This window comes from Coturnix japonica, chromosome Z (assembly GCF_054131305.1).
Source record: "Coturnix japonica strain WE chromosome Z, WE-NBRP24, whole genome shotgun sequence".
NCBI lineage: Eukaryota > Metazoa > Chordata > Aves > Galliformes > Phasianidae > Coturnix > Coturnix japonica.
This window is the reverse complement of record NC_140702.1, coordinates 1,039,543-1,066,436: the sequence shown is the minus strand read 5'-3', so window position 1 is coordinate 1,066,436 and position 26,894 is coordinate 1,039,543. Positions and strand designations below refer to the sequence as shown.

The window sequence follows — 26,894 nt, the reverse complement described above, 5'->3', positions numbered from 1 at the left end:
AACCAAACTTACATCACTGCTCAGAAAGCAACTTAGACACGGGTCAGTTTTAATTAGACATTCTGTAAGCTGAGAAACACGTCCAGAAACAGAAGTGGAGAATAAGTCTGAAGTAAAAGCATGTAAATTGTTCGAGTGCCTCCGTAGTTGTAAAGCTTTCTACCCGGGTTTCAGCCAAGACAAAGAATAGCAATAGTTTTCAATTATTCCTCATAAAGTATTTTTTAGATTTCGCTGCAAGAAATACAGAATTAACTGCAACAGCTGGCGTTGCCCTTTCAAAGAGAAGGCCTGAATAAGGGTTTGCTCGTGGCAACACCTCCCCAACCCCGGAAAACTGGGCAGGGTGGAGTCTAAGAGATGGAAAATTCCCCAGGGACAGCTGGGAGTCAGGCCAGCACAGGAGCATGGGGACAGCCCAGCTCAGGGGACAGACCTGACCCTGCATTCCCAAAGGAAGCTGAAGCAGCTGAAGAAGAGCATCACTGGCCCACTGCCATGAAATCCCTGGGCACTCCTCCACCACCGGTAGATAAGTTTCAATGTTCCCTGGCCATGGAGTGCCCCCAGCCCACCAAGGCGGGCACAGCAGCTGGATCACACAGAATGAACCATTTGCATGGAGCTCATCTGGCCATTCACACACAGGAAGATGTGGTGGTGCAGAAGACATGACCAAAAACATGGCCGTTCAGGCATAAGCCTTTTTTATAGCGGCATTAAATTAACCCTGTAAATGAGTAACTTGTTATAAACTGGACCTTTTCGCCTCCTACTACAGCTGTGACAAATGGCTGCTTGCTAAACAGCCCAAGGTTACACTTTCAAATGTGAGGTCTGCCTGGAACAAGCTTTCATCTTTCAAATCTAAGGTGTGGGCAGAGGATCACTGCCAAGAGCTGTCACAGTGGCATAGTGTCACAGTGATGCTTATTAACAGGGGTTTAAATGAATCAGCTGGTTAAAGCCAATCCTATGATGAAATAACTCCACCACCCCAAAACACAAAAATAAGGCACGTAATACAGACTACAGAGAGTCCAAATTTCCCCAAACTCCACTGAAGAAATAAGCAAGTACTGTTACATGGATTAAGACAAGGACATTTTCAAGCCAAATGTCTAAGAACTGGAAAACAAACCTTTTGTGAGAAACGTAACTCCTCATAAGCAAAGGTCTGCAATACATATAGATAACTGAAGCAGAATTATAAAGCCATTATGCAAGTAAAAAATCTTATTAGTCTGTGGGGTTTTTTTGTTTGCTTGTTTTTGTTTCAAGCACACATTAAAAATAGCTCTGCAACAAAAACTAGGAGCTGGGGCTGCAGGCTCAGCAGGAATGGGGAGCAGGGCTGCATCAGGGCAGGCCGTGCCCTCATCAGATCCCAGGCTGATGTGCCGCCCAGCTCCATGCTGGATCTTCCACCAATTCTCTGAAATGTGTCAATGTTGAGGACTGCATGCAGATAGGGCTGCCTTTATCTGCTGCAACCTGCAGACGAGCTTTGCTACAGTCCCATCCGATGCTGCCAGGGAGTTCTGGTAAAGCACGACCACAAGTGACAGAACGGCCACCAGCCCATTCAAATGGCACATGGAGACGTGGTCTTTGACATGCCAGAAATGCTAACAGAAGCCAGGAAATACTTCTATCTGAAAGGAGATTACAAAGATTGCAGTTGTTTTCTTTGGAAGGATAACAGCCAGAAGAGATCATGATAGTGACATTTATATGGATAATGACCGCACACACATTTTAAAGAGAAACAAAAGATGTACTGAAGACTCCAAGGCTGGACCAGCCAGAAACCACTCTGAATGAGGGAGGAAAATACTTTTGGTGAGCGAGCACTCTGTGACTGCCTGTGTTAGGATTCCTGAGCCTGCTCTGTATGAGCTCAAAGGTTTGCCAGGGTTTGTGCCTCAAAGCCTTCGCAATGGATTGTTGGGAGCAGGAGGGAGGCACACCAGCACCAGGCCAGGAGGCAGCAGGGTGAGGAGGTGTGGGGCTGCCAGCTCCCTGCTTCCACTTGCTTTGCCGGCACAGTGCTGGGGCTCAGCAAACATTGCTGCCTGCAGGCAGCCAGTATCCTAGTAACCTGTAGTGCAGCAACTAGGGCTGAGACCCTGAGAGCCCTGTGTAATGCTCAGCACTCTGCCTTCTCTGTGTGAAGATTTTCACACATTTCGAGCAGGTAATCGTGAAATCGACTGCTTTCTCCTCAGTCTCAAATTCCCAAATAGGGAATTTCATGTTTTCCATAAGTTAGGGCACATTTTTAGCTAGGAAATAGCATTGCTCAGCAGGAAAATCTGTATTAGGATAAGTGGCTAATATGGGAATTTGTCTCCCTAAAGTAGCCATCACAATGCCAACAGCGCCAGCTGGCCCCTAAAATACTGTTCTCTGTGTGCACATGTCCTCTGGCAGACTCAAGGAGTTTTTCATCAACTAACTGTCCAGCCACCAGTGCCCTGCCTTTAATTCCGTCCTAAATGTTTGTCTACTGATCATGTTGCTGTGATACTCAAGTTGTTAAAGGATAGGCAGAATCATTCCTGATACAAATTCAATAGCTTAAAAGGAAATGCCTTTGTATGGAAGGGGAAACACTGAACTATTTAAGCCAGAAACTCAGCTGGATACATTAAAAATTCCGAGGCAGTAGCTCAGGCATATGTTTCAGTAACTAATAGCCTGTACATTTCCTGTTAATGCTGTACTACAACCACAGTTTGCTTTGGTTTGTATATTAATAATAAATATATGCCATATATTTTATTTTAATTGTAACTTGCATAACTTGGTAAGTCTGCAGGTGCTTTGGGGACCTTTTAATATATATCTGCACCTCTATATAGTTATATTGGCAGTTTATAGATAAATACTCGCACATACATGAAAAAAAAAAATAAAATCTTTCCTTAATTCATTAAATTTAAGGGCTCCCAATTATCCTGAATCTTTCTGTCTGAGAAGATACATCTTTTTCCTGTCTTGTTAACACTACTGACAATGCAAAGAAACCAGTTCATTTCAGGCCTGGCTCGGTTGGACGAGCCTGAGTGCATGATTAAGATGTTAAGGACACAGTGAGATAATTAAAGCTTAGGAAGAGAAAGATCTGAATATACTCAGAATGTGGACAGCAGGATGCAAAGTGAAACCAAATTTGGAGAAATTAGAGGTATTATGCATCAACACTGAATACAGAAGAGCTCCTTTCTGTTTTAATGCATTAAATCACTGTAGGAGTTAAAAGCAGTTGAAGATATACTAGAATAGTAAAAGTCACAGAGTCAAACAGTCAAGATAGGTTTTTTACAAACAGGGTGAATAATTTAATGGCCAAAACCTACGTTTCCATGCTAAGCAAGGGGTAATCAAATCTCGTGTTTCAGGATGTAAACTGATCACCCAAGAAATCAGAGAGGAATTCTCACTCTTCACTCATCATACAACTTCACGTGATTGACCAGGTATTGGGAGTTTTTCAGATTCCCTTTGAAGCACCACGTGTAGGATGGCGCTGAAGACATAATACTAGTCTTGAGGGACCTACGATTTCAGATGGAATTGCAAGCCTAGTGCAATCCTCTCCCGAGGATGCAACAGTAGACAATTAAGTAAAAGGACAAATCAGAAAAATCTTGTTTTTGTAATTCCATCACCCACAGAACTGACAGAATAGTATTGGAAGAACTGATCCTAAGTTGATAACATCCCTTGTCTATGATGCCACAAACATTTCTGTACTGTGTTAAACATTATCTGAAATTACTTGGTTTCACAGCCCTTCTTAGATAAGCTCCTGAAGTCTGATGAGATCCTGTCCAAGAAGAGTCACTAACACAAATGGTAGACACAGACCACGAGCCGCTTCCTCACCTCTACTGCAAAGCATCTGCCACTCACAGCAGTGGAAACACAGAACTCTGAATCTTAACAGACGGATTTTATTAAATTAAAAGCCAAAATATTTAATATAAATATGTAAATATGTAAATATTTTAATATAAAATTATTAATCTCTGCCCCCTCATTCTAAAAAGCACAGACCTTTAAGAATCTCAAACAGAAGTCGCAGAAAGACTTACATTTTCTTGTGATTGTTTTAACATCATGTATTTATATTAGAAATGTTAAGATTAAATGATAAGACGTATATGAATGAACTATGTAGAAATGCTATGAGCAGCAATCTCTACTGAAGACACTTCCCAGTCTACAAGTACTGTTAACTTGCTTTCAGTTTACTTATCCTGCCTCCAGTTTTGGTTTCTCCTTGTAGACTGTGGTGCACAAAAAATCATGTATTTTCACAATGAATACAAAACGTCATGTTCCAATAATCTTGAAAGATAAGGAACCCACAATAAATGCATATGGACATTGATTTTTCTGACCTTTCTGTCAACATGGTAATGTATGTTTTCTATACTCAGCCACAGTACTTAATTTTGAGTAAGAAATAGTTTTATATTTCAGTTTTGCCAGTCTGCTCAGTAACGGTTCCTGGACAAATTAACAGAGTAAGAAACTGTAAAGCCAGATTTAGAGCTGTTTTAAGAGGAGTACTTTCATCATCTGGTTCATCGTGTCTTAAGTGCCAAAAGCCACACGCAGAGTGCTTAAGCAGAAAATGCTTAAATTGAATTGAAAATTGAAAAATAATGAAAATAATTCAATCTAAGATTCTTGAATAATAACTAAGAAAGAAGTGTAACCACAAAATAGAAATATCTGAGATCAGGATGTTACCAATATGAAAACTGTCTGGTTTTGAGGGTTTTTTAATGACATGATGGTTTGATTGGCAGATTCCTAAGCAAGACAAAGAACCTCAACCCGTATCCCACTGACTTCAGTGAAAAAAGGACCAAATCCAGACTGAAAAACATCTGTCCTTTATCTCAAATAGCTTTTAATATATCTGGGGGTTTAAGACCATACTGTAACACAGCTCTCATGTATGCCATATTGACACATCCCACTATATAGAATTTGAGAGGTTTTAAAAACTAGCATTAGTAGGAAGAAAAGTATATAATAAAGCGACAGCATGAAAAGCACAAAGCAAAGAAGCTCTATGTTTCAGCATAAGTTACCTACAGAGCACTGCAGCTAGTTACAAATCTGAGGTGTTTCCATAGAACCAGGTTCTGCCATAAAACCCAGCATGCCGACCGTTTCATTCATAAGTTCTCTCCCCAGGCATTACAGTTACTTATATTGTGAGAAAGTCCAATTGAGTTCCAGGACCAGGAAATTATTTTTTCAAATGAAAAAAAAAAAAAAAAAAGAAAAAAGTTAACACTGATTTTCATCTCTTCCCATAATATTAAAAACGATGTGTAAAGCTCCGCTAATCTGCTCTCTGGATAGCGCCCAATCTCTTGCCACGTGTTTCTGTTCTGGGTCTTGCCCTACGGGAATTTCTGTCAGCACGTGCTAAGGAAACAGTTACACCGTTCACTTGGGTTTGGGCTTTTTTCTCTTTTTTTTCAAGACAGACTCTATCTGAAGTTCGGTGAACCTTTGCGCTAATCACTGCCAGGTGCCTCTGGCTACGTTTCTGGAATGCAAGGAATCTTTTCTTTCTCTTTCTTTCTTCCTTTCTCCTCTTCCCCTCCCTCCCTGATATATAATAAATCCTTCATTGAAAAGCACCTTGCTGGGTATCACTGCATTTTATTACCCCTTTGTATAAACAGTGAGCAAACAAGTTGTTAGTCTGTATGATATTCAGTCTCTGCTCTATGACTGCAAGATAGGACACCGTGATCCTGTTCTCTGTTTTCTTGCTGTAGCCAGCTTGACCCACTGGCTGCTGTTGGGAGGCTTGGCCTCTGCTGCTAACACGGTGTGTGAACCTCCAGGTATAACATCTTAAAGTAGGACTAAGGAAATGCCAGCTCTTTCCTAGCTTCTAGATACGTATGAACTACAAACACCACTCCAAAAGTAATGCCTCCCATTTTATTACAGAATCACAGAATCAATGGATTGCTTTAATCCAGTTCTGTATCTTACCTTATTCTATCTTATTCTATACTTGCCCTCTCCCTGAGCAGTGTCAACAAGTGAGTATGTGAGCACACCCAGAACAAGAGGGGTTTCACAAACATTATGGGGAACACTATCCAAAGGAGCTTTTAACGTGATTTAAGACTCTTAAGTCATTTAGTTGCTTTAAAATAATAATACCAGTCAGCAGTGATTTGAAAACAGCTTCAGGAACCCAAAGGAGTCCTTTCCTGGTGCTCTCTTTAGGTCCAGAGTGCCTTACTAAAACACTCGCAATCTTTCTAACAAATACGTGCACAAGTCTCATAGTTGGGGTACAACATAACTCAGTATTTTGTAACCCACTTCACTGTCTACAGAAAGAGACACACATCTTTGCAAACAAGGACTGTTCTATGTTAACATCAAAACATATTTAGATTAAAAGCACAGCCTTAAGTTCAAATGATTACCAGGAAGTAAATTAGAAAGACATGCAATCAAACACAGATATTGGCATGTACTGCATGCTTGACTTCTCTGTCTTATTTTACTCATTTAAGGTCATTATTCTTCAGCAAGTATGCAGCAAGACACTTCCACATGTACACACTCTTTACAGGTTGCTGGTGCTGCTTGCTTCAAGTTTACAGTGTAAAAGACACTATACTGAACAGTGAGAGATGTTAAGATAATGACTTGTTACACCATGACAAACTGCTGTGTTTGGTGTATGTAACTTACACCTAACTGAAGAGGTTTTGCTTTGAAAACCAAAAGGAAAAAGAAAAAATCAGCTTTACAGGTGTTAAACATATGATTTACCTGCAGATAAAAACCAGAAACAGCTAAAATCATTGATACAGATGAGCTGTGGTTAAATCCATTTACATGTTTCTTGATTTACTCTGACCAGTTCATTTAAACTCCCTCCTAATCTATTAACTGTCTTTAATATCACACTAAGATAGTTCTGCTCAGCAGGTCTACTCTGGGCAATCATCAAGGGGAGATCTTATCAATGTTCCTCCATGTATGAAGGGTGAGGGCGAAGAGAACAGAGCCAGGCTCCTGTCAGTAGTGCCCACTACCAGGCAAGAAGTGATGGGCACAAAGTGGGACACAGAAGGTTCCACCTGAACACCAGGAAGCACGTCAGTGCTCTGCAGGTATGGAGCTCTGGCACAACAGAGATGTTGTGGGGGCTCCTTGATACCTTGCAAAGCTGCCTGGGTGTGGGCTGGGCATCCTGCTCTGGTGTCCTGCCTGAACAGGGGTTGGACCCGACAGACTGTGAGGTCCCTGTCATCCTCAGCCATTCTGTGACTCTGTGATCACAGCTACCGCTCACTTTTGGGGTAAGGTTCTCTAACATATGTCAATCCAGCCCTATTGGAAACAGAAATGAAATACGTGCCCATCAATTTTTGCTGATGGTCAAACAATATTTTACCCCATGATCAAGCCCTACATTGTTGTATCGTTGAAGTCAGTCTATTCTAATGCTAATTTTGCTTTAAGGGGGAAAAACTATACAAGTCTATCTGGACATGATTATAAATGAATTCTGATCACATTTTCTACAATGAGATAAATGGCCTGGGATTTGAAACCAGATGCTTTTAATTACTGATTTTCTTTGTTACACGAACCTCAGCTCCGCACCTGTACATTGTTCTTTCTTTGGACAGATGTACTGATGCCCCTTTTGCGTGCTCAGGTCTATAACACTGAGATAAATTATGATGGGTTCTTGGCTTCCTCCATTGAAAATGTTTTCAGCTGTCAGAGATATCTGTTTCTTGTTATTGGTTTTAGTGCTTTTGAAAGAAAGTCTAAAACACTGACTTGTGTATTCTATTATAAGTGAAGAGTATTCTCCAGAGGAATGCACAATGAATGAATGATGCATCTCCTTGGTACTAGGAACTGTTATAAAGACTGTGTAGGTATTCAGTTCTGAGTACTTCAAGAGTAAAAGTTTGTTTCATACAAAGATTCGATCAATGAGCCAATTCCTCCTCACAACACAAGCTCACAAACTTGAAATTCAGCCATCAGTAGTGAAGACATGCAATCATCACTGACGGTAATGAGAATTAGGTACACGTGTATTTTTCAGGTCTGGCCATGGACTCTGGCAGATCAAGGAATTCACGTAGCCTATTGAAAGGAGTCTTTTACTGGTTTGGAGCAATTTCTTGTATCTCATATCAGATACAGTCATCAGCAGAAGATGAGCTGCTTGCAGACAACAGTGAAACTCATAGCCACTATTTGAGTCCCACTCCACCTAATGAGAAAGTACCCAAGGACCTGAGTATGCCTGTCAGCAACAGGAGCAGAACACAGGGCCACAGAGCAGAGGTTGGGGTGGCTGGAGGAGGCCATCTGCCAGCTCCACAGCTCACAGAGCAGGGGCAGGGACCAGATTCTGATTTCAAATGGAGGCTCCTGGCAGTGTAACCTATGGGGCTGAAATGTGGGTGGGTTCTGGCTTACACCCTCTTGTTGCCAAAGTGCGTGACAGTACAAACAAAAACCTACCACACAAGATTTCAACTTGCATGCTTTTTTCAGCCTTAAAAATATGAGGAATTTTGAATCTGGTGTTCCCTTGTGGAGCAGAAAGGGAGGCTCTGTGTACCTTGTTTTACTTTAAGTAATGGGAAATTAAGGACTAGACCTTTAACAGAGATCTCTTTACAGTGAAGTATTTCTGTGGTATTTGAATTAACAGGTGCTAACAAGAAAGCAAACAAAAATTCTAATGTTTAAGTAGCCTGATTAAAATGTCTCTTTTCATTTGATTGGTCTTAAGTCCTGTTTCTTGTGATTTTGTATGGGTAAGTGGCTCTTCAGGGAAGACTGGAGCATGGTCTGAACCGGTTGCAGTTAGCTGGTGAGAAACCAGGATAAAAGAGAGTTGTGTCTTTCGTCTAACATTGGTTACTTAACCTTTGATATTAAGCTCACAACAATTATAAGACTGGATTCAACGCTCTCATTAATCACCACCTATGGACATTAGAAATGCCTTAATCTCACTGGTTCTTCATTTACTGTTGTGTTTACAGAGAAGAAATGACCTAAATTACCACAGCAGTGTATATAAAAGAAAGTTTCACTTTCCTTTTCCTTGGAGACACATCACCTTCTTGGTAAAGTTATTATTTGTCAGCATCCCCAGCTACTCTGGAGAACATAAGTGCTGTTATAAGCGACACGAAGGCTTCAGATTCACCTATAGAGAGGCTGTTCAGATCCTACAAAGTGACTTTGTTAGGCCATTAAGTTAAATTGGTGCAGATCCTTAACTTTGTGCCACCACTTACTGAACTTCAGTCAGATCGGTTTCATTTACACTGATCATTTATCACTGTAAATATCTTAAACTCGAATTTGCAAATGCAACAACGTTTGTTTTTTAGACATCTTGGATAATACCAGCAAAAAAAAAAAACAAACCAGCAGAGAGAAAGTGCAATGTTCACATAGGACTTAATATTAAAAGCTATACTTCCATCTTTATATTGCTAAAACTAATCAACATGGGCTACTTTTGTAATGGGCAAAATGAGATCAATTCTACATGGCACATGCTACAAGAAATGCAAATGTAACACTTAGATACCTGAAATAAAAAATAAGTATGTATTTCAACCTGGATCATGACAAACCTGTTTTCTGGATGCCAAAGCATTCCAAAGTATTTCATTTTAATTAATAGCAATATGAGTTAAAGTCAAATGATTTGGTCTAGCACACGCTTTATGCTAGAATCTGAAAACATATTCTCTGTATTGTATAATGCCAGTATAAATACATTTGGTAATGAAGTCAGATTTTGTTAGAACATTTTCAAGTGAATTAGATAATTTTGTCAAACTATTTGAATGTCTCAGTAAACCATTTGGGAAAATTGACTGCTGCACGTGGTGTTGACTTTGGCAGCGGACAGCACAGCATACAGCTCCTATTTTGTTCATTTAAAAAAATAAAAAGCTTTCAAATAAAACTCAAAATCCTCTGTCAAACTTGAGTACACTACTTGTACCCTGCCCTGTGTAGATTTTGGCATCTTACACATTTGATGACTCAGTAATTAGATTTCTTGATAGTAATCATTTGGTTCATTCCACAGACTTGAACTATGCAATCCAGCCTTGTCATCAGACTGATTCACAGTACAGAAATTCTTTGCATTTACTTAAAGATGAATGCTGAGACAACTGACAAATGAGGCAAAACATTTGATGTGTGCCAGAAAGCCAGAGCAGTTCAGATGAAAAAAGGTAGTGTTAGATGTTTCTTTCCTATTGTAGACTGTCTATTTTATATAAGTCATGGCACAGTGCTATGAACTGGCAAAGGTATAACAGTTCTAGAATTCAGTGGCTCCAATATTAGATTATCAAGTGATTTTTCCTGCCTGAGTGAATGAATGCTTCACACAAAACTGTGCTAAATGAAATTCAAAGGCTATTAGTTCAGACCAAGCTTCCTGTATTAGCAATTAACATGTCATGTATGGGCTTGATTTTGGCAGTCATTAAAAATGTAAGCGTAAATAATTCACATACAGCAAGGGACTGGGACTGGGCATGATCTTCCAGCCTCCACTTCCTGATGTTTGGTTCATAATTAAATTTATTTTCATCTCAGCCCTATATTTTGTCATAGGACATTAACTACAGTGTTTCTGCAAAGACTTTGCATTATTTAACTATATAAGCACTGAGATAATAAATCAGCAGTGCCTTCTTCTCTGAGAATGAGTATTTATTCCACTAAAACTGAGAACAGCAGAGACCATTTGATGGGAGCTTTGGCCTAAGCAGATGATCAGAATGTCTGGAAGAGCTCAGTGAGAAACTCAGTTCCTCATTCTGTAAGTAATTTTCTATACACTCTGCTTTCTGTCCATTGATAAACAAGCATGATTAAAAATCTTTCTGGGCTTTCTTTTCCCCATATAGAAGAAAGGGTGAGACAGTCACTGAACAAAGATGGAAAAAATCCACACTCCCATTGCCGGCTTTACTAAAGAACTTAAACCTATTACCTAAAAAATGTCTTTTGATCTCTCAGTGTCTCAGGCTCCCATCATTAAAGCAAAAGCAGAGTACCCTCCCTGTCCAAAATGCTCAGAAGAAAAGAATGCATGTTTTATACTTGATTTGCATCAGTGTAGGCATCATAGAAGCTTCTAGGATGAGAGCAGATTTTTGTGGATTGTAGACATTCTTTACTGTTGAGACATTTTGAGATCCTCAAAACAAGGTATAGAAATATGACATACTGTAGCAATGCAACCTACATAATCAATGTGATAATATATCCTTCCCTGATTAAGGTCTTACTGCTTAATGCACGCAGCTGAAAGGTGTATTACAGAAAGTCCTAACAGAGTACAAGGAAGTGAGAATGCCTGCCATTCTGGCACAAAGTAAGTCTTACAAAGGCAAACACTACCTGGTTCCCAGTGAGTCATAGCAATGCTTTTTTACCCTTTGAGAATTTTTACATTGTAGCTGAGAAAAGTCCTCTGCATTTATCCAAACCTACAAGAAGCCACCGAGGAAGAGCTATAAAAACATTAAATGCAATTGCACTTTATGAAGAAAAGAAACCTCTGTATTTTGTTGAAGACCAAAACAAGGACCTGAGTAGTCGACAGTAACATCAAAGTTTGCCCCGCTTTGCTTGGCGGATGGATGAGATGAAGTCCCTTTCAAATTAAATTTTCTATGATTCTAAAGCAAACAATACAGCTTACTTTTGGTCAGCACTTTTCATTCAAGCAGCATCCATGCAAAGTGTAATAAACAATTACTTAGCAATTATTACGCCAGACACAAGCCAAGCATGTTTCACAACACATACCCTTCCCTGGCACTCTCCAATGGCGACTGATGGTGATGTGGACTGGAAAGGGCAGAGTCAAGAGGATGGTGTCTTGAAGGGATGTCATGAGGAGGCGGCAGTATACCTGGTGAGGGACCATTATGGTTAGCGCTGGAACCACTGTACATGCCTGTGAACAAACATACATCAGGTTGCAAAATAAAATAAGCAAGGAAAGGAGCACGCAGTAAGTCCCTGACTCCTTCATTGTCCCCCACACCCACCTCGACACATGCATAGAACAGCACACTTCTGCTGGGGCATAACAGAAGTTACATCATCCACAGAGGTTAGGCTATATACTTAGGCTATTTTCTAAGTTTAAGCTATATACTTAGGCTATTTTCTAAGTTTACTTGCCATACACCTCACAGAGGTTTGCTCACTGGGATACATACACACAGAAGGACTAGAACATCCACTGCCATTGTACTCTGAAGGTTGTGGGGGGGCAGATGAGGTTTGCCAGCTTCCACAGTGTCCAGATACAGCACAGCACTCCTCACACACTCTATTGTGCTATTTTATTTGCCTTCTTTCTGTAGGATTCACCTTCCCTATTTTGCTCATTGTGTGCAGGGTAACACATTCAGGAAAAGGGCTGTGAGTCAGCTGTGCTTTGACGTGTCCTACTTTACTGGCAGGGCTCTGGATGGCACTTGTCCCAAACCCTTCGAGTGACATGTAACACGCAGAAAACAAGTGGAAAATCTGGAGCCACAGAGAATGTGTGACAGCTCTCTGGGTGGATAAGCAATGGCTGAACGTCAGCATCTGTTTCTGTGTGACTGCAGAGTAGAACCACTAAGGTCAGATTCTAGCCAACTTTGTCAGGGCCTTCAAATGAGTCAAAAACCTCTCATGAACAATGAGTCCTCAGCTGCTGACAGATCCAAAAGCATGAGAATGAACCACATCAACTCTGTCTCCCACTAGACAGAACATTTGTCAACCAGCCAGTGAAAACAGCTCGATTTCTGCACTGAAAACCAGACAGAAGGAGTTTCAAGAAGTCAGATGTTCCCAGGTGATGCTGGGATTTATTTGTCAAAGCCTCATCTGAAAACAGTAAGTCAGTAGCTGGGACGCTACGCTGTGAGAATTCCATTATTCTGCTGGTGGTTTCAGTCCGTTTTATAATACAATAGATTCCCACAAATCTTTGTTGTTCACACGTTTATTCCCAGGCTTGGCAGACACCAGCGTGACTCAGATGTACTGAGTCATTTCACACTTGGGCTGTATCTCCCCATGCCTTTCAGGTATATTGGCAGAACAGCTCGGAGGAAACTGGGGATTCTAAGAAGAGATCTGTGCTCTCTAAGGATCTTAGACTTCAGCTAATTTTAATGGCCCCTATTCAAAGCTCACCCCAAAAGCTCAAAAACTCTCAAAAGATAAGTTTCAATAGCGTTGCAGCCAGTAAACACACATTTTTTTTTTGTCTTACAGTCTCACCAATGAACAGTTTATGAATATTTTAGTGACCTCAAAGAGCTATTCTCTACTGTTCCAGCTACTGAGGATCATTTCCATTATTTGCCTAGAATGGGTGAAGAAGACAGAGCACCAAAGTACCTGGCTCTTAGCTACTGTTCGGTTATTATTTTTATGAGAAGAAAACCACAGTCAGCAAGGCCCTCAAGAGAAGCAAGAATATTTTAATGCGAACACCCCACACATCCTTGTGTCCATCAGCACAATCCATGCACTCAAACCCAACCTATGAGACAATAATCTGAAACCAGATTTCCTGTCACCCTGCATTTCTGTCATGCCTCACCAGCTGGAAAACAGAGTGGGCACCCCATACTCACTCTTGTATTAGACCTTCTTTTAAAGCCTATTTAAAGTATGGCTTATTCCACCTACCCTCAGTTTATCCATATATTCACTTGATGCTCACACCAGCTGTGGAAGAGGCCCCTGCTTGAAGCATACTTGCTGAGGTTTACGAGGTTAGTTCCTCATGGAGTTTTCCCTGTCCTACATCTTTATTCACCACAACGCCTGCACTCATGCTTGGTTTGACACATGGTGTCTCTTGCTCTCAGTATCTCCCAGACCCTCATGCTGCCTTACTGCAGGGCCACCAGCTCCCCTCACCCTCATACCCCAACTCTGCAACACAACAGCATACTGCAACCTAACCTGAAGCATGTTGGGATCAACCCAGCCATTGCCATATCCTCTAGGACACTTTAACATGTGGCACAAGCTATGGGAGATGAGTTTTACTATGAGATTCCACGTGAGTCTGCAGCGAGCCATTAATCATTCCTGTTGAGTCACTAAGAAGCAAACTGGTACTTACTTGAAGTCAAAACTAATTTACTTTACACAGTGCAAAAGAAGGGCATTCTAACAGAATATCAACTTTACCTCCTTTAGAGACAGACCCTCTGCTTATAGGCACTGGAAGGGTGTACCACACTAAGCACTAAGTTTGAGCAATTTCTTCTGCTACTGGGACTCATCTGTGCAGTCTGAGTTCCAAATACTTCCATCCCAGAATTAAGACAATCAACATGTTGAGCTGCTGCTATGCCTGCAGTCCCACGACTGCCCAACTGCACGTGTCCATGGGTGTCAGTCCAAGCTGACAGGGCTTCTACAAGGGAATAATGGCAGTTTATCAGGAAAGAGTGAGAGTGAACAGCGGGAAGCAAGAGGAATCTGCTGATATGAGGGTGTAGTTCTTCCTGTCGCCAATCTGTAACACTAAGCAAGAGTTGTTTCAGGGGAGAGAAAATGCATCTTTTTTCCCCCCAGTCTCTTCTCCCATTTTTCTAGCAGTGATATAATATTCTTAATACCTGAAGTCACACCTTTGGAGCGGTTATAAATGACCGCTCCTGCGAGGGCAGTCTTGTTCAGAACTGTGTCTTAGGCCTCTTCACGCATTGACCATCTCAGCTTATAAATATGTGCCATCAATCATGGCATGACACAGGTACGGCTTCTCCCCAGTGTGACTTCGGAGGTGAATCTTAAGGTTCTCAAGCCTAGAAAATGCCTTGTTGCACCCTTCAAACTGGAAAAAAAAAAAAGTCATAAAAAATGGTTGTAAAGCAGTATTAAATAAACCATGCGCAGCCACAATGAGAACAGTGTAAGATCCAAGCTGGACGTGTAATAAATCAACCAACATTCAAACATCTGTTGAAATTTATGGATGAAACACAACATTTTGTGCTGCTCATTTAATCTGTCACTGAAGACATGGTGTGTAGCTCAACAATAATACATGGGTTATAAATATCCCACACGTTCTGTCTGAAGTACGGAACCCTTAAAGACACGATGCCAGTGTAGAAAACTCAAAGAGAGAACAAGTGTTCTGATGAGCTCTCTCAGATGTTAATTGGCACAGGAACCACTGCGGGCAATAACAATTAGCTGCTACAGAGAGAGCAGGAGGAGCTGTTTGTGGTGGGTAAACCTGGTTTCAGATGTCTGAAATGCAATACACTGAAGTGCATGAGCACAGACTATTACAAGACCTGAGCCATTTGAAGATCAACCTGAAGGACCTCTGCTGTCATTCTGCACCCTTTTCTTTACCAGCTCTATCATTAAGATCTGTTCTCAGCGTTTATACAGCCAGCCAGTAACCTGAGCAATTCTGAGCTCTTAAGCACCCGTTTCATTAAGGAACTTAGCAATAAAATGCTGCACAGTATTCATAACCAAACTAGCTGTTTCAAATTAAATTGGAATAAATAAATAAATAAAATTTCAAACCATTAGGCCAAGGAAAGCTATGCATTGATAGCTGCTAAGATCTGGGTGTGTCTTAAGCATCTGAACAAAGTAATTAGTATTCTCAATGCAGTGCATCATTTCACAGACTGTGTTCTGTCTCTAGATGGAGATCAGCTCTGCACTCAGGAGATAAAACACATCAATGCACTCCAGCAAACAGACACCCCCACAGAGGGTTTCCAGACAAACTGCAAACTTCTGCCTTTCTCAGTCACTTATACACTATGGTTTTTACCATCCTAAATAGTACTAAAAATCTGGCAAAGGATTCAGATCGATGCACTGAAATGTGCAAATATAATAGAGTGCCAAAGACAACCTCTGGATTTACTGTGCCGAGGTGCTGAAGACCTTTTCCTCTTTGTGAACCAGATCACTTTCTTTTCTTATCACTACATTTCTTCACACTTCTCTGATCAGTGTAGTGCCCACACAGTTATATCATCCCCTTAGAACAAACATCCCTTTCAGCTCAGTGGAGCAGCTCTTCTCAGTTTTTCTCACTGATAGTTGACTACGAGGCAGCTGGAGATCAGACCTCGAGTTATTCAGGCAGCAAACTTTGCCCTTCAGCTCTTCATGCTCTCTCACTTGCACATGCAATTCCTCATCCCCTACCTGAGCAGTCACCCCCAACACTATTGTAAGCCCTTATGACATGCTTTTGCCTCTCAAGAGAACCTACTCCCAAGGGCTCACAGGTTCTGACAGACAAAGCCTCAAAAAAAAAGCATAGCTTGGTAAAACGTCACATAACAACACTCCTTGTTAATGGGTCCTTAGCAGACCTTATAGACTGCTGGTACCAGAATCCCTACCGTGACACCCTACAACCTGATCCTTCTTACCCACCATCTCAGGGCTGGAGAGAGCTGTTAGCACACAGAAGGCATTTCTCAGCTGTTCAGTCACGAAGCTCAGTACATTTAGCTTGCGGATTATCAGTCTTCAGCTTTATATCTACAGCCTAATGCAAAGTAGGAAAGTATGTAGAATAGTCCAAACTAATTAGGGGTCCAGCTTCATTCCCATTGATGTCAGTAGCAAAAATTCCAATGGCAAATGTCCTAAACATCTAAACACAAGCATAATTTGAAACACATGAGAGTGCACATGTTTAAGAGTTTGCTGGATCAGGACTTAAGGAAGAGAAGGAACAGGCCCTACCATAAATGCTCAGAGCTACAGCAATACTCTTACTGTGGTCAGCAGCCTTTTTTTGGTGCTAATGCAGAATCTCAAGATTATATAGTAGCAACACTCACTCACTACATATGCCTGGACCTCGGTGGCTTTTCTTAATTATTTTATTTACTAATCTTTATTAATTGTATTATCCAGCTCAATTATGCCGGATAACTTGTAATGGGGTACTACTCCAGCTTCCTCAAGCACCAGAATCCCTACAGTGACAGCCTACAACCTGATCCTCCTCCTCAAACAACCACCAGGAAGAGCCACCAGTCCCTGCCATGTCTAAGTTCTGACTACAAAGAACAAATGTTCAGTTTCCAAAGGGCTTCAGGATGGCGAGAGCTATCTGACCAACTGAGAAGGCTACTGACAGTATCTCCCAGACATCTGGCCCCAATCTGTCATTGCATAATCCTACAATTTTAAACATTTTGTTGGTGTTTGATGCCTTTGATAACAGTAACAACCACTGCATGAGCCTCAAAGTCTGTAAAAGTCTACATGCTCTTAAGCAAGTTCATCTCTTAAAAACTAATTATACTGCCATTAGTACTTTTGTCTTTATTGTGAGCCTGTTAAGGTGCTCTTCAGACACTGCTATGCACATCTGAGTACAGACTCAAAACAATGCCACATGATTGCAATAAATAGCGTGATGTAGTTACTGGATTTTATAGCTAATGTGATTTTAGAATCAGGCTTCTACAAGGAAAAAAAGTGCTGTAGAAATGTACGGGACTAAATGAGCTCAATGCCAGATGGAAATACGTGCATTATCTTTATTTTACACTACAGTCTCACTGGAATATAACCGCCGCAATATCAGGCATTTCAAAGGCATATTTATGAAAACACTGAATTATCTCACGGTGATCTAAACACATCACAATTTTCCTAACAAAACTATTTAATCTAATAACTGTAATTGCTTAAAATGCTTTTTTTCTTTGCTTCCACATCGTGCTTTGACTGCACCTGAGAATGCTGCCACGCAGAAATAACAGCATATCCCCACGAGGGCTTATATTATCAAATGTTTACCGTTTTCATAAGCATATTTAATCACAGTCATGTCTAGAATATCTGTCAGTGGTGCAGATCAGAAGAAATAAACTACAAACTGAACAGCTCAGACCATAAGGTGAAGCAATAGCTGACATTTTCTTAGGAAATGAGTTATGACTGAAAAAGAGAAGCCTTCACAGTCGTAGTGCTAAATAGGTCCAGTGTGCCATTAGAGAAAGCTCATTAATATACACCTCTGCTCTCTGCTGCAAGATCTGTTAAACAAGCTGCCTTTTATTTATAGGCCTAAAAGGGAAAGAGCAGGTCATATTGGCTGTTGACATCTCAGACAGCCCACAGATGGAAAACCCAAAACATTTCATTCCAAAGCATTTAATACTATCAATAGGAAATCTTATGTCTGGTCAAAACATCTACAGGCCTTATGAACATTGTGAAATGTTCTTTCTTTCCAGCTGATTACAAAATTGGGAAAATTTTATTGGAAAACACGTTATGAGAAAAAAGATCTTGTGAGGCTGTGTGTCCCTTCTGGAGGGGAGGAAACAGTCACACCACTCTTAAAATAGCATCAATGTTTGAAGCACACTGAGTCTAATGTTGGTAACGTGGCAGGAGGCACACCAGGCTCCAATTTGTTACAAATGTCAGTAACTTAAGTACTCGAGTCCATACATCCAACACCAGAATCCAAAGATCTGATTTGGAGATTTGCTTTTTCTAGCAAACACCTGACTGGATTAATTTTTAATTCTCTATAGTAGCTATACAGCGTAAAGGAAATACTTGCTCATAAGCAACATGACTCATGCGAGGAACTCCATTAAACTGAACAGAACTATCTGCGTGCACAAAAAGTAACCCGTAGGACTGAGCTCCTTCCCAAAGAATCCCATCACAGTCCACCCTGTCACAGACTTCAAGTGGTAGGTGCTGCTTTTCTCACTCTGCACTAACAACCATGGAGGAGAGCAGTACAGGCACAGTGGGACCCGACAATTTCTGGGTTTTTTTTTTGGAAGTCTGAACAATTTATGTTTGCAAAGTGACATTTCCCCATGATACTGCATTTGATAGGTATAATTCTTGTATTAATTATATTATAAACAAGCAGTTTGGGCTTCAGCCACATCACACCAGCAATTGTACAGTGAAGGACAAGAAAAGGTAAAAGGTTTCATAGTGAGAAATCCAAGATTATCAGCCATGGTACAAACACAGTGCATCTTTCATGCTGTTGGCTTCTAAAGGTAATTACAACTAATCATGTGACATCAACACACTGTACAGTGGCAATTCTTTTGGCTACTTATTTGTCCTTAGACTGGTTGCATATTTCCTAACTAATGTGAAACTGGGAAATACTGGTGAAATGAAGGCCCTGAAGTCTGCATTCCTCATTCCCACCCTCCACCCCCCTCTCCCCTCCCATAATAGGACTTATAGGTGCACAAGGAATACAGACCTGGCCCACAACAGTCACATTTAAGCCAACAGCCTTCCAACAGCAAACAGGGCTGATTCTGCATGTGAGGTGACCTCCACACACAAGCAGACCTCCCTGACTGCCAAATCCTACCTGTGAGCATCCCCTGAGATGGGGTTCCTCTGCTCTCTGTGTCACCACCCGAGGTAGTGCTACATGTTTTGGCTCTCAAAAGTCTTCTTCATGTAATTGAAAATAACCACGTCAGGAAAGGTGGGAATGCCGTTTGGAACACTGAAATCTTCCTAGATTTATTTCCTCTTGTACCCAGTGAGCTAGCAGAGCTGGCAAAAGCCAAAATAACTGGGAAAGTACCAAAGCATCCTATCATTTTCACAACACCCTGTTGCCAGTCCTGAAATCTTTCTTGTCATCCTCCTTTAATCAAGCAGAAGGATAAACATTTGTCAAAACAGGAGTACATGCATTTACTTGCCTCAACATATGAGAACGAACCGGCAAAGTTGGGGATCTCTTTCTATCAGAAGCATGACAACCACAAATTCTGCCATAAGGTTTTGCTAAATATGTCATTTGGAAACTAAACAATTTTCTGAAACCTCATTACAGTTGGACTGAATGCAGTATTATGGCTTGCAGGCAAAAATAACATCGCATGGAGCAGCGGTTTAAAAAACAGAATGCAAAATTCATACGGTCGTGTAATAAGCAAAGACGACCCCTCTTCCAAAATCTACATGCCGGTCCCTTGATTTCCTCCTGTCTAATTGGGAAGCTATTATGTACTGGGATTTTTGGAATAGCTTGCAACTTATTTGAAATTAAAGAACAACATGCAATCCAAGATTCGCCGCTCCAATATCTGAAGCCAGATCTGCTTCTTACTGGGACAAAACTAAAATTGAACAAAATCAATTAAAAACCTTCTCCAGCTGTGCCAGCAAGGAACCATAAAGAGAAGAAACACGCTAGTTCTCTCCAGTTCTTCGAGATGGTTAAACAAGTAATACAGCTTCCTACACAAAACCTCAAACTCTGCTCCTCCATATCAGTAAATCACTATGTTAACCAACTGTGAAAGAAAACATTTTAATTCCAGTTTGCATCTATTTACACCTATTTCAGCTGAAAGATTAATGAAACTCGGTCTTAAGCTCTTGCCCAGTGAGACACAGCAGACAGATCTTTGCAGAGCAGATTTCATTGACGGGCACTCACAACTGACCTGCAGGATCAGAGTGAAGAGACGATTTGCTTAAAACACTGAACGCAGCACAAGGACTGCAGCGTTGTTTATGTGAACTCCGCAGTTGCAATTAAAGAGAAAAAAAAGAGCAAAGGACAACGGCAAGAATGGGAAAAAAAAAAAAAGTCATTACAAAAAGAAGAAAAAACACCCCCAAACTTATAGCTGATTAGCATAGCGTAGCATCTTAAAAGGCCAAAATACCACATGTGTGGCATGTTACAAAAGAAGATTAAAATAAAGGAAAAAATATCCAGAGAACCATGAAGTCTCAAAACATCTGGAGTTTTATAGTAACAAGCAGGAAAAAATCAAAAACATAATTGAAAAAAGTCCACTGTGATACATTATTATACAATGAAGCTTAATGGAATTGAAAGGAGAAGAGATGAAAAGGAAAATGAGGGGGGGGAAGGAATAAAAGAACCAAGAAAAGGCATGGCATTCATATTCTAAAGATGTCACTGAGGGTTTTTATCCCAGTTATGAAAAATTACACACCCTGCTTCTGTGAGCCGGGCGAGTAACGTGCTGAGCGCTCTCTTTCAAGCAAAGCACTGCACGCCTGCTGGGAGTTCATCAGCCCATTTGTACCCGGTGTGGGGGCACTTCACACTCCCAGCTCCTTGAGAGAGATCTGCAAAGAGAATGGCAGACAAGCTGCCCGCCCTGCTTTACATTCTGAGTCCAATGGCAGATTTGAAGAGAGACAGGATGAACACATCAATTAGAAATGCTTGCTAAAAACAATGCACGCTCTCAGGAATTGGGCAAACAATCTTACGCTGCGATTTTGGCATCAGAAACTAAAATCAACATTAATTGAAGTATTTTGAATGTATTCGCTAATAAATACTTCTATGGAAGACTGCAATGAAATAGCACTTAATGTTTTCCCACAGTCTTATTGTTTACAGGGAGTTTAGCAAGGCACTTCACTAATTTAAAATAGATTGTATCCCACATGGGTGGATAACAATAACACATATTGGTGAATCATATGGCTTTCAAATGATATGTATGAAAAAGAAGTGCTACACATTGTCTAAAATTTTATTGTGTGAAACCACAGCACTTAGCTCCCTACCAGCTGTGTCAACAATTCAGCGTAATAAACTATACAATTGTAGAATAACAGCAAGGTTGGTTCTAGAAGTGAAAAGCCAAGATTAAAGTATATGCCCTGGGAAAATGTAAATGAATAGAGATGAACAACATTTCAAGGTGAGAATGACCGGCCTTCCAAATCATATGACTTCACTAAGTATAGATCCCACAGTCACAGGTTGCCATCTAGAACCTTAAGAGTAAACTGGATTATACGCATGAAATGGTTTTTAGAGGGGAGGAAGCACAGGCTTTGATACCTGAGGAGAGCGGTGCGCTACACTTACATTGCACGGCTGCAGCAGAAGCATCCTAACTCACTACAGACTTCACATGCATGGCACTCTTTAAAAGGCAATGAGGGTAAGAACCTTGCACAGATTTGCTTCCCAGGCTCAGGTCAGGCACACACAGCACAGTTCCTGAGGACGCTGCAGACGTACCTGGCCCAGGGCAGCCTGCACACAGCACGGCTCAATGAGCCGGGCTCAAGTAACAATGGCTCCAAATTGAGCTGCCTCACACTATTTTAATATGCTGCTATATAAATAAATAAATGGCTGAATAAAAGACATTTTCTCAGCTAATATTTTGAGGGAAAACTGGAAATGGAACTCAACGGAAATAGGTTTTAAATTGAAATGTTGAACCGTAGCCCAGAAATGACAAGAAAATTAAATTTCTTTCTTTTTTTTTTTTTCCTGAACCCCAATAAAACAAAGTCTTAAACACTTCTCCACAGACCGCAGTTCTGAAAGCAATGAAATTATGTTATTGTCATGCATGATTATCCAACGTTTAGAAGGTATCTGCAGAGGTTTTCCTGAGAGTTATACCTCCGTATCCACAATCCCTATAACCTCCGTATAACCACAATCACTTCTGTGCCTTACGTGAAGGACTTCGAAATGAAAGTGCCTCAGAATCAAATACGAGCAGCTTTCAACATGTGCATTTAATCTTTCTAGGTTAAGAAACACCCTGTGGCCACCACACTAAAGAACTGAAAACGTAAATTGAAAAAATTATATCTATATGATTAAGTAAGATTCTTAAAGAGAAACATGTTGTTAAGTACTTCATTGAGAATAAAATGAAATGCAGTAAAATAGAAGCTATTTGGAATAAATCACTGACGCACATGCTTTCTATGCAAAATGGCAGCGTTTGGTTCTGAGCAGACATCTGGAGCAAATTAGCATTATGTTGAAAATAATATAAAATTAAAACATTTAGTTTTGGCTTCTAAAATTAAATACAAAAATCAGAGACCAATGTTGTGCTGGACAACTGGCCTTGTGACTTCGATAGCAAGAGTTTGTTTTGTTTTTTAAGTTGTTTATGCCTCCTATCATTGTACTTGGAGCCCTGACATATCCAGATGCTATCTGTGCACCAGCAGCAGGCAGAACATTGCCTCTTCAGCCTGCTGCTGAGTCCTGCACTGCAGGATCACACTGTGGAGGCCAAGGCCAAGCGTGGACCAGAGCAGGTTGGGTAAAACAAGAGGAAATGACCCCAAACCATTGGCAAAACTCAGACCATGCCCCAGCCAAACCTCCTGGAGCTTGTATAGATTTCAATTGTACATTTGCATGCTGACTCTGCACTTCTTGGCTCTGGGGAGCTTTCGGGGTTGATGTACTGAAGGTGCTGGATGACTCTGAGTCTTTGTGGGGCTCCTCTTATGATACACCAACAGGGCTCTGGGGAATCCAGCTTTCCTGCAGAAGATCAGCAACTGAAACACTGCAAAGAATGCCAGACACAACCACCTTCAGGTAGTTTTGCTATTGTACCTTCATGCTTTCAATTACTTCCCTCAGCATTTAAAACAAACAAAAAACAAACAAAAAAAATCACAAGCAACGAACACTTTCCTTATTTTACATTTATACTGCAGAAAGTCTGAATATAATCTCTTTATAGTATGATTTATCTCCTTTCTGATGTATTTGGGGATATGCCAACCCTGCCACCTGCTCCTGGACTTCCTTTAAGGTAGCCCTGTCTTTCAACATGAAACACAAATTGGATGTGCACAGACTTGCTCCTGCACTTTGCAGTGTAAACACCTGCACATATGTTTTAAATAGCCTCACACCTCTATATGTAAAAATTTCAGACACCTGTGAATTGGCTTTAAATAGCCCCACCGGGTTTTGTGGACAGAGAATAACTTCCAGGTGCAGATGAATAAGGTTACTTCAAGGGCAACAGAGAGCGTCCAATGTGAGTTTATATAATACTGCATTTCCAAATTTGAAGCAACAATCTTCACATTTGCCGTTTCTGTGACTCAGTTGCCTACAGAACTGGGACATAAGTACACTTGTATTGCTATGGATTCACTAATGCACCTTGAGATCTTCACACCGTGTTCTTCAAACAATTGCACAGGAAATGCTAATTTCCTATTCCAAAATGTTGGCCTGCTTTGGCCCAGCATTTATTCACATAGAATAAACATGTCCATTATGCTCTTCTATGTGAATAAAGGCTGAAAACACTGGATACATCTGCCGTATGATTTTGAAACTAAATGTAGTGGAGCAAGGAAGATCTGGAAGGATGAAGACAAAGAATAACAACCTCTGGGAGGACAAGACCAAACGCTGACTAAGTTACAGGGCAGGGAAAGACATGCTGCCAACAGAGGACACCCAGTGATTTCAGGCAGCATGATGGACAAATTAATGGTATCACTCTTGATTTCACCCTGGGGCCACTAAGAAATTCAGAACAGCGCAGAAAACCAAGATGGAGAAATGCTGAGCAATCTGTGCAGCACACTGCACTCACTGAACAGGAACCCATCTGAAACTGGAGCCCAGGATGGGGCCAAAGGAAATCACAGAGAGGGCACAGAATTCTCACTCTGCTTCTGAACTCTGCTCACACTGCAGAACATAGTACCAACTTGGATGCACAAGCCTACTTCTGCTTGAGAGCAACCAAGTCTGCATACCTAAATACTGACGTCAAGCAGCACAAAACACCCCATTTTTGTCAATATTTTCTTTGGTTCTCCACTGACTTTTTTTTTTTTTTTTAAACCATGACTAACAGATGATTTTCCCTCAAAACTTACCATGACAATATCAAGCTCTTTAACATATGAGTACAGCCCACAGGCTCTCTGAGTTTAAGTGAGCTCTGGCACAACAGCAGCATGGAGGATGTACTCAGCCACAGAAGATTGCACCAGCAGATTGCCACAGACGCATCTGTCACCCTCCATAGCCACGTGCACTGAACTTCAGCAAATGACATCAGCAATAGCAGGAAATGACCTTCCATTGGCACGCAGGAAAGGTTTGGCCAACTGAAAAGAGCCTTTAAGATTGACGAGCAAAACCATCCTCACCATTAGGTTGGCCTTCACCACCAATCAGTTGAACCTTCTTGCTACTTGGCAAGCGAATCAGATGTGGCTTTATTCCTTAAGAACCTTGCAACCGTTTCTTAAGTCCTCTCCCCCTGTGTCAGAATCAGTTCTCTCAGCATATAAAACATTCTGGTGTTGATCAGAAAAGAGAAAAAGTATATTTGCACTGTTGTGGCAGAAAGGATGCTTTCCCAGGGCAGCGTCTGCAGGGAATATCCAGCATTATGTCTAGTTGCCAACCTGAAGGCTATAGCCACAACCTCAGCTGCAACCTCTCAATCTAAACCTCAAGAATGCCATGTAGTTGGGCAGCACAGACTGCTCTCCTCTCAGGATCACAGCATGAATCTGAATCACCCTTGCCATTTATATCCCATTTTTCCCTCTTACAGTGGAATGGAGAAGGTGGTAAAAATCTGACAGGTGTGTGAAGTCATCTTTGCTCCTCCAGACAATGAAAAACCTACCCTAAAGACAAATGAGAACAGAAAGCCATCCTCTCCTGTACTATTTCAGAGCTGTTCTGATTCCACCAGCACAACTCCTTCAGGCAGGATGCGGAGCTTTCTGGAGAGCCATCATCAATGGGTCTGCTCTGAAAACAGCAGTCTGGAAGCGGCAGCATCTCACTCCAAAGGTCTGCTTTGCTCCCTGATTAACAACAATTCCTGAATTCCTGGTTTCAGCACAGACTGCCTGTCAGCTGCAAGGTGTGCCAGCTCACTCCATGGACCTTGAAAGCAGTCAGGGCTCAATGGCAGCATGGAGCAGCAGGATTTCCTGGCTGGATTTGACCAAATGAACCTTCTTACAGTGATGAAGGAAGAACAGCTCAGGGCAAGCATACTGCCAAACTAAGTGGAAGGAAGATATTATTCTACTTTGCCCAAGAGAATTTAATTCCTGAATCCATTCACCTGTTGTTCTGTGAAGCCACTTTAGCAAAGGTAGTTTGGGTGCTAACTCACAGGACTGCCCGCTTCTGCATATAAACCCACTGGCAAAGAGTCCAGCACCACAAGGAAAAGCAAAACCCACAGGTACCACACACAGTGTCAAGAAAACCAAACTCTCACCACTTCTCCCGGGATACCCTCTGCCTTTCTCCCTTTAGTTCTGGGGTTGGACACTAAGCAGAAAGTTGACACAGTTGTCCTAGAAACAAACCCAAAGGAATTTTATCTGATATCTTAAAGTGACAGCAAATAAAACCAAAGCGTTTTTATGCCAAACACAACAGTCCAGCTCCAAATACACACTAACATTTAGGGGAGGATGGGATCTGGAGTCAAGAACCACAGTAAGTTGAAACTCTCTTTTTGGTTGCTTTTAATTCCAACTGAGAAGTCGTGAAAAACTGGTAAATTCTAAACCCTACACGTAACATAATACTGGCCAAATTTCATGCCCTCCCAGTGTTGGTCAGGTGTTCTGGGATGTAAATGGCAACAATAGTGATGATAAACGAGATAACAAAGATGTGTAATTCTGTGTAGTGAAGAAAAGTTATTATGGTCCACTTTTTGCTGTTGGCCACTGTTCAATAACTGGTAATTTAGCCACAAAGGAGCTTATTGCTATGCATCTGCAATCTGTCAGAAACAGTTCTCAATTGAAACACACAGTTACTGCTATTCTTTGATCTACTGTTGTGTATGGGACTTTATACTGTTTGTGCACACAGCACTCCTAACTGGAAAAGCGTGTGCTCTTGTAACACAAGGGCCGTACGCGCTCTGTGATGTCGTACACTGGTTCAACTCCACTGGTCTTTTATTTTACTTCAATCCTTCAAGCAGACACCA

At 41.1% G+C, this 26,894-nt stretch overlaps 2 protein-coding genes across 2 annotated transcripts in view; one reads left to right on the top strand and one right to left on the bottom strand.

Moving 5' to 3' along the window:
* Positions 1 to 26,894, top strand: part of LOC107307923 (uncharacterized) — a 201,861-nt gene that overhangs the window by 58,004 nt on the left and 116,963 nt on the right. The window lies entirely within an intron of this gene.
* The window catches only part of LOC146753328 (zinc finger protein GLIS1-like), a gene marked incomplete at its 5' end in the record, with an annotated part of 53,463 nt that overhangs the window by 12,293 nt on the left and 14,276 nt on the right, over positions 1 to 26,894 (bottom strand). Inside the window, 2 exons of the mRNA XM_085529339.1 lie at positions 11,896 to 12,046; positions 14,836 to 14,950. Coding sequence (XP_085385465.1) covers positions 11,896 to 12,046; positions 14,836 to 14,950 — 266 coding nt within the window. The remainder of the gene's footprint in view (positions 1 to 11,895; positions 12,047 to 14,835; positions 14,951 to 26,894) is intronic.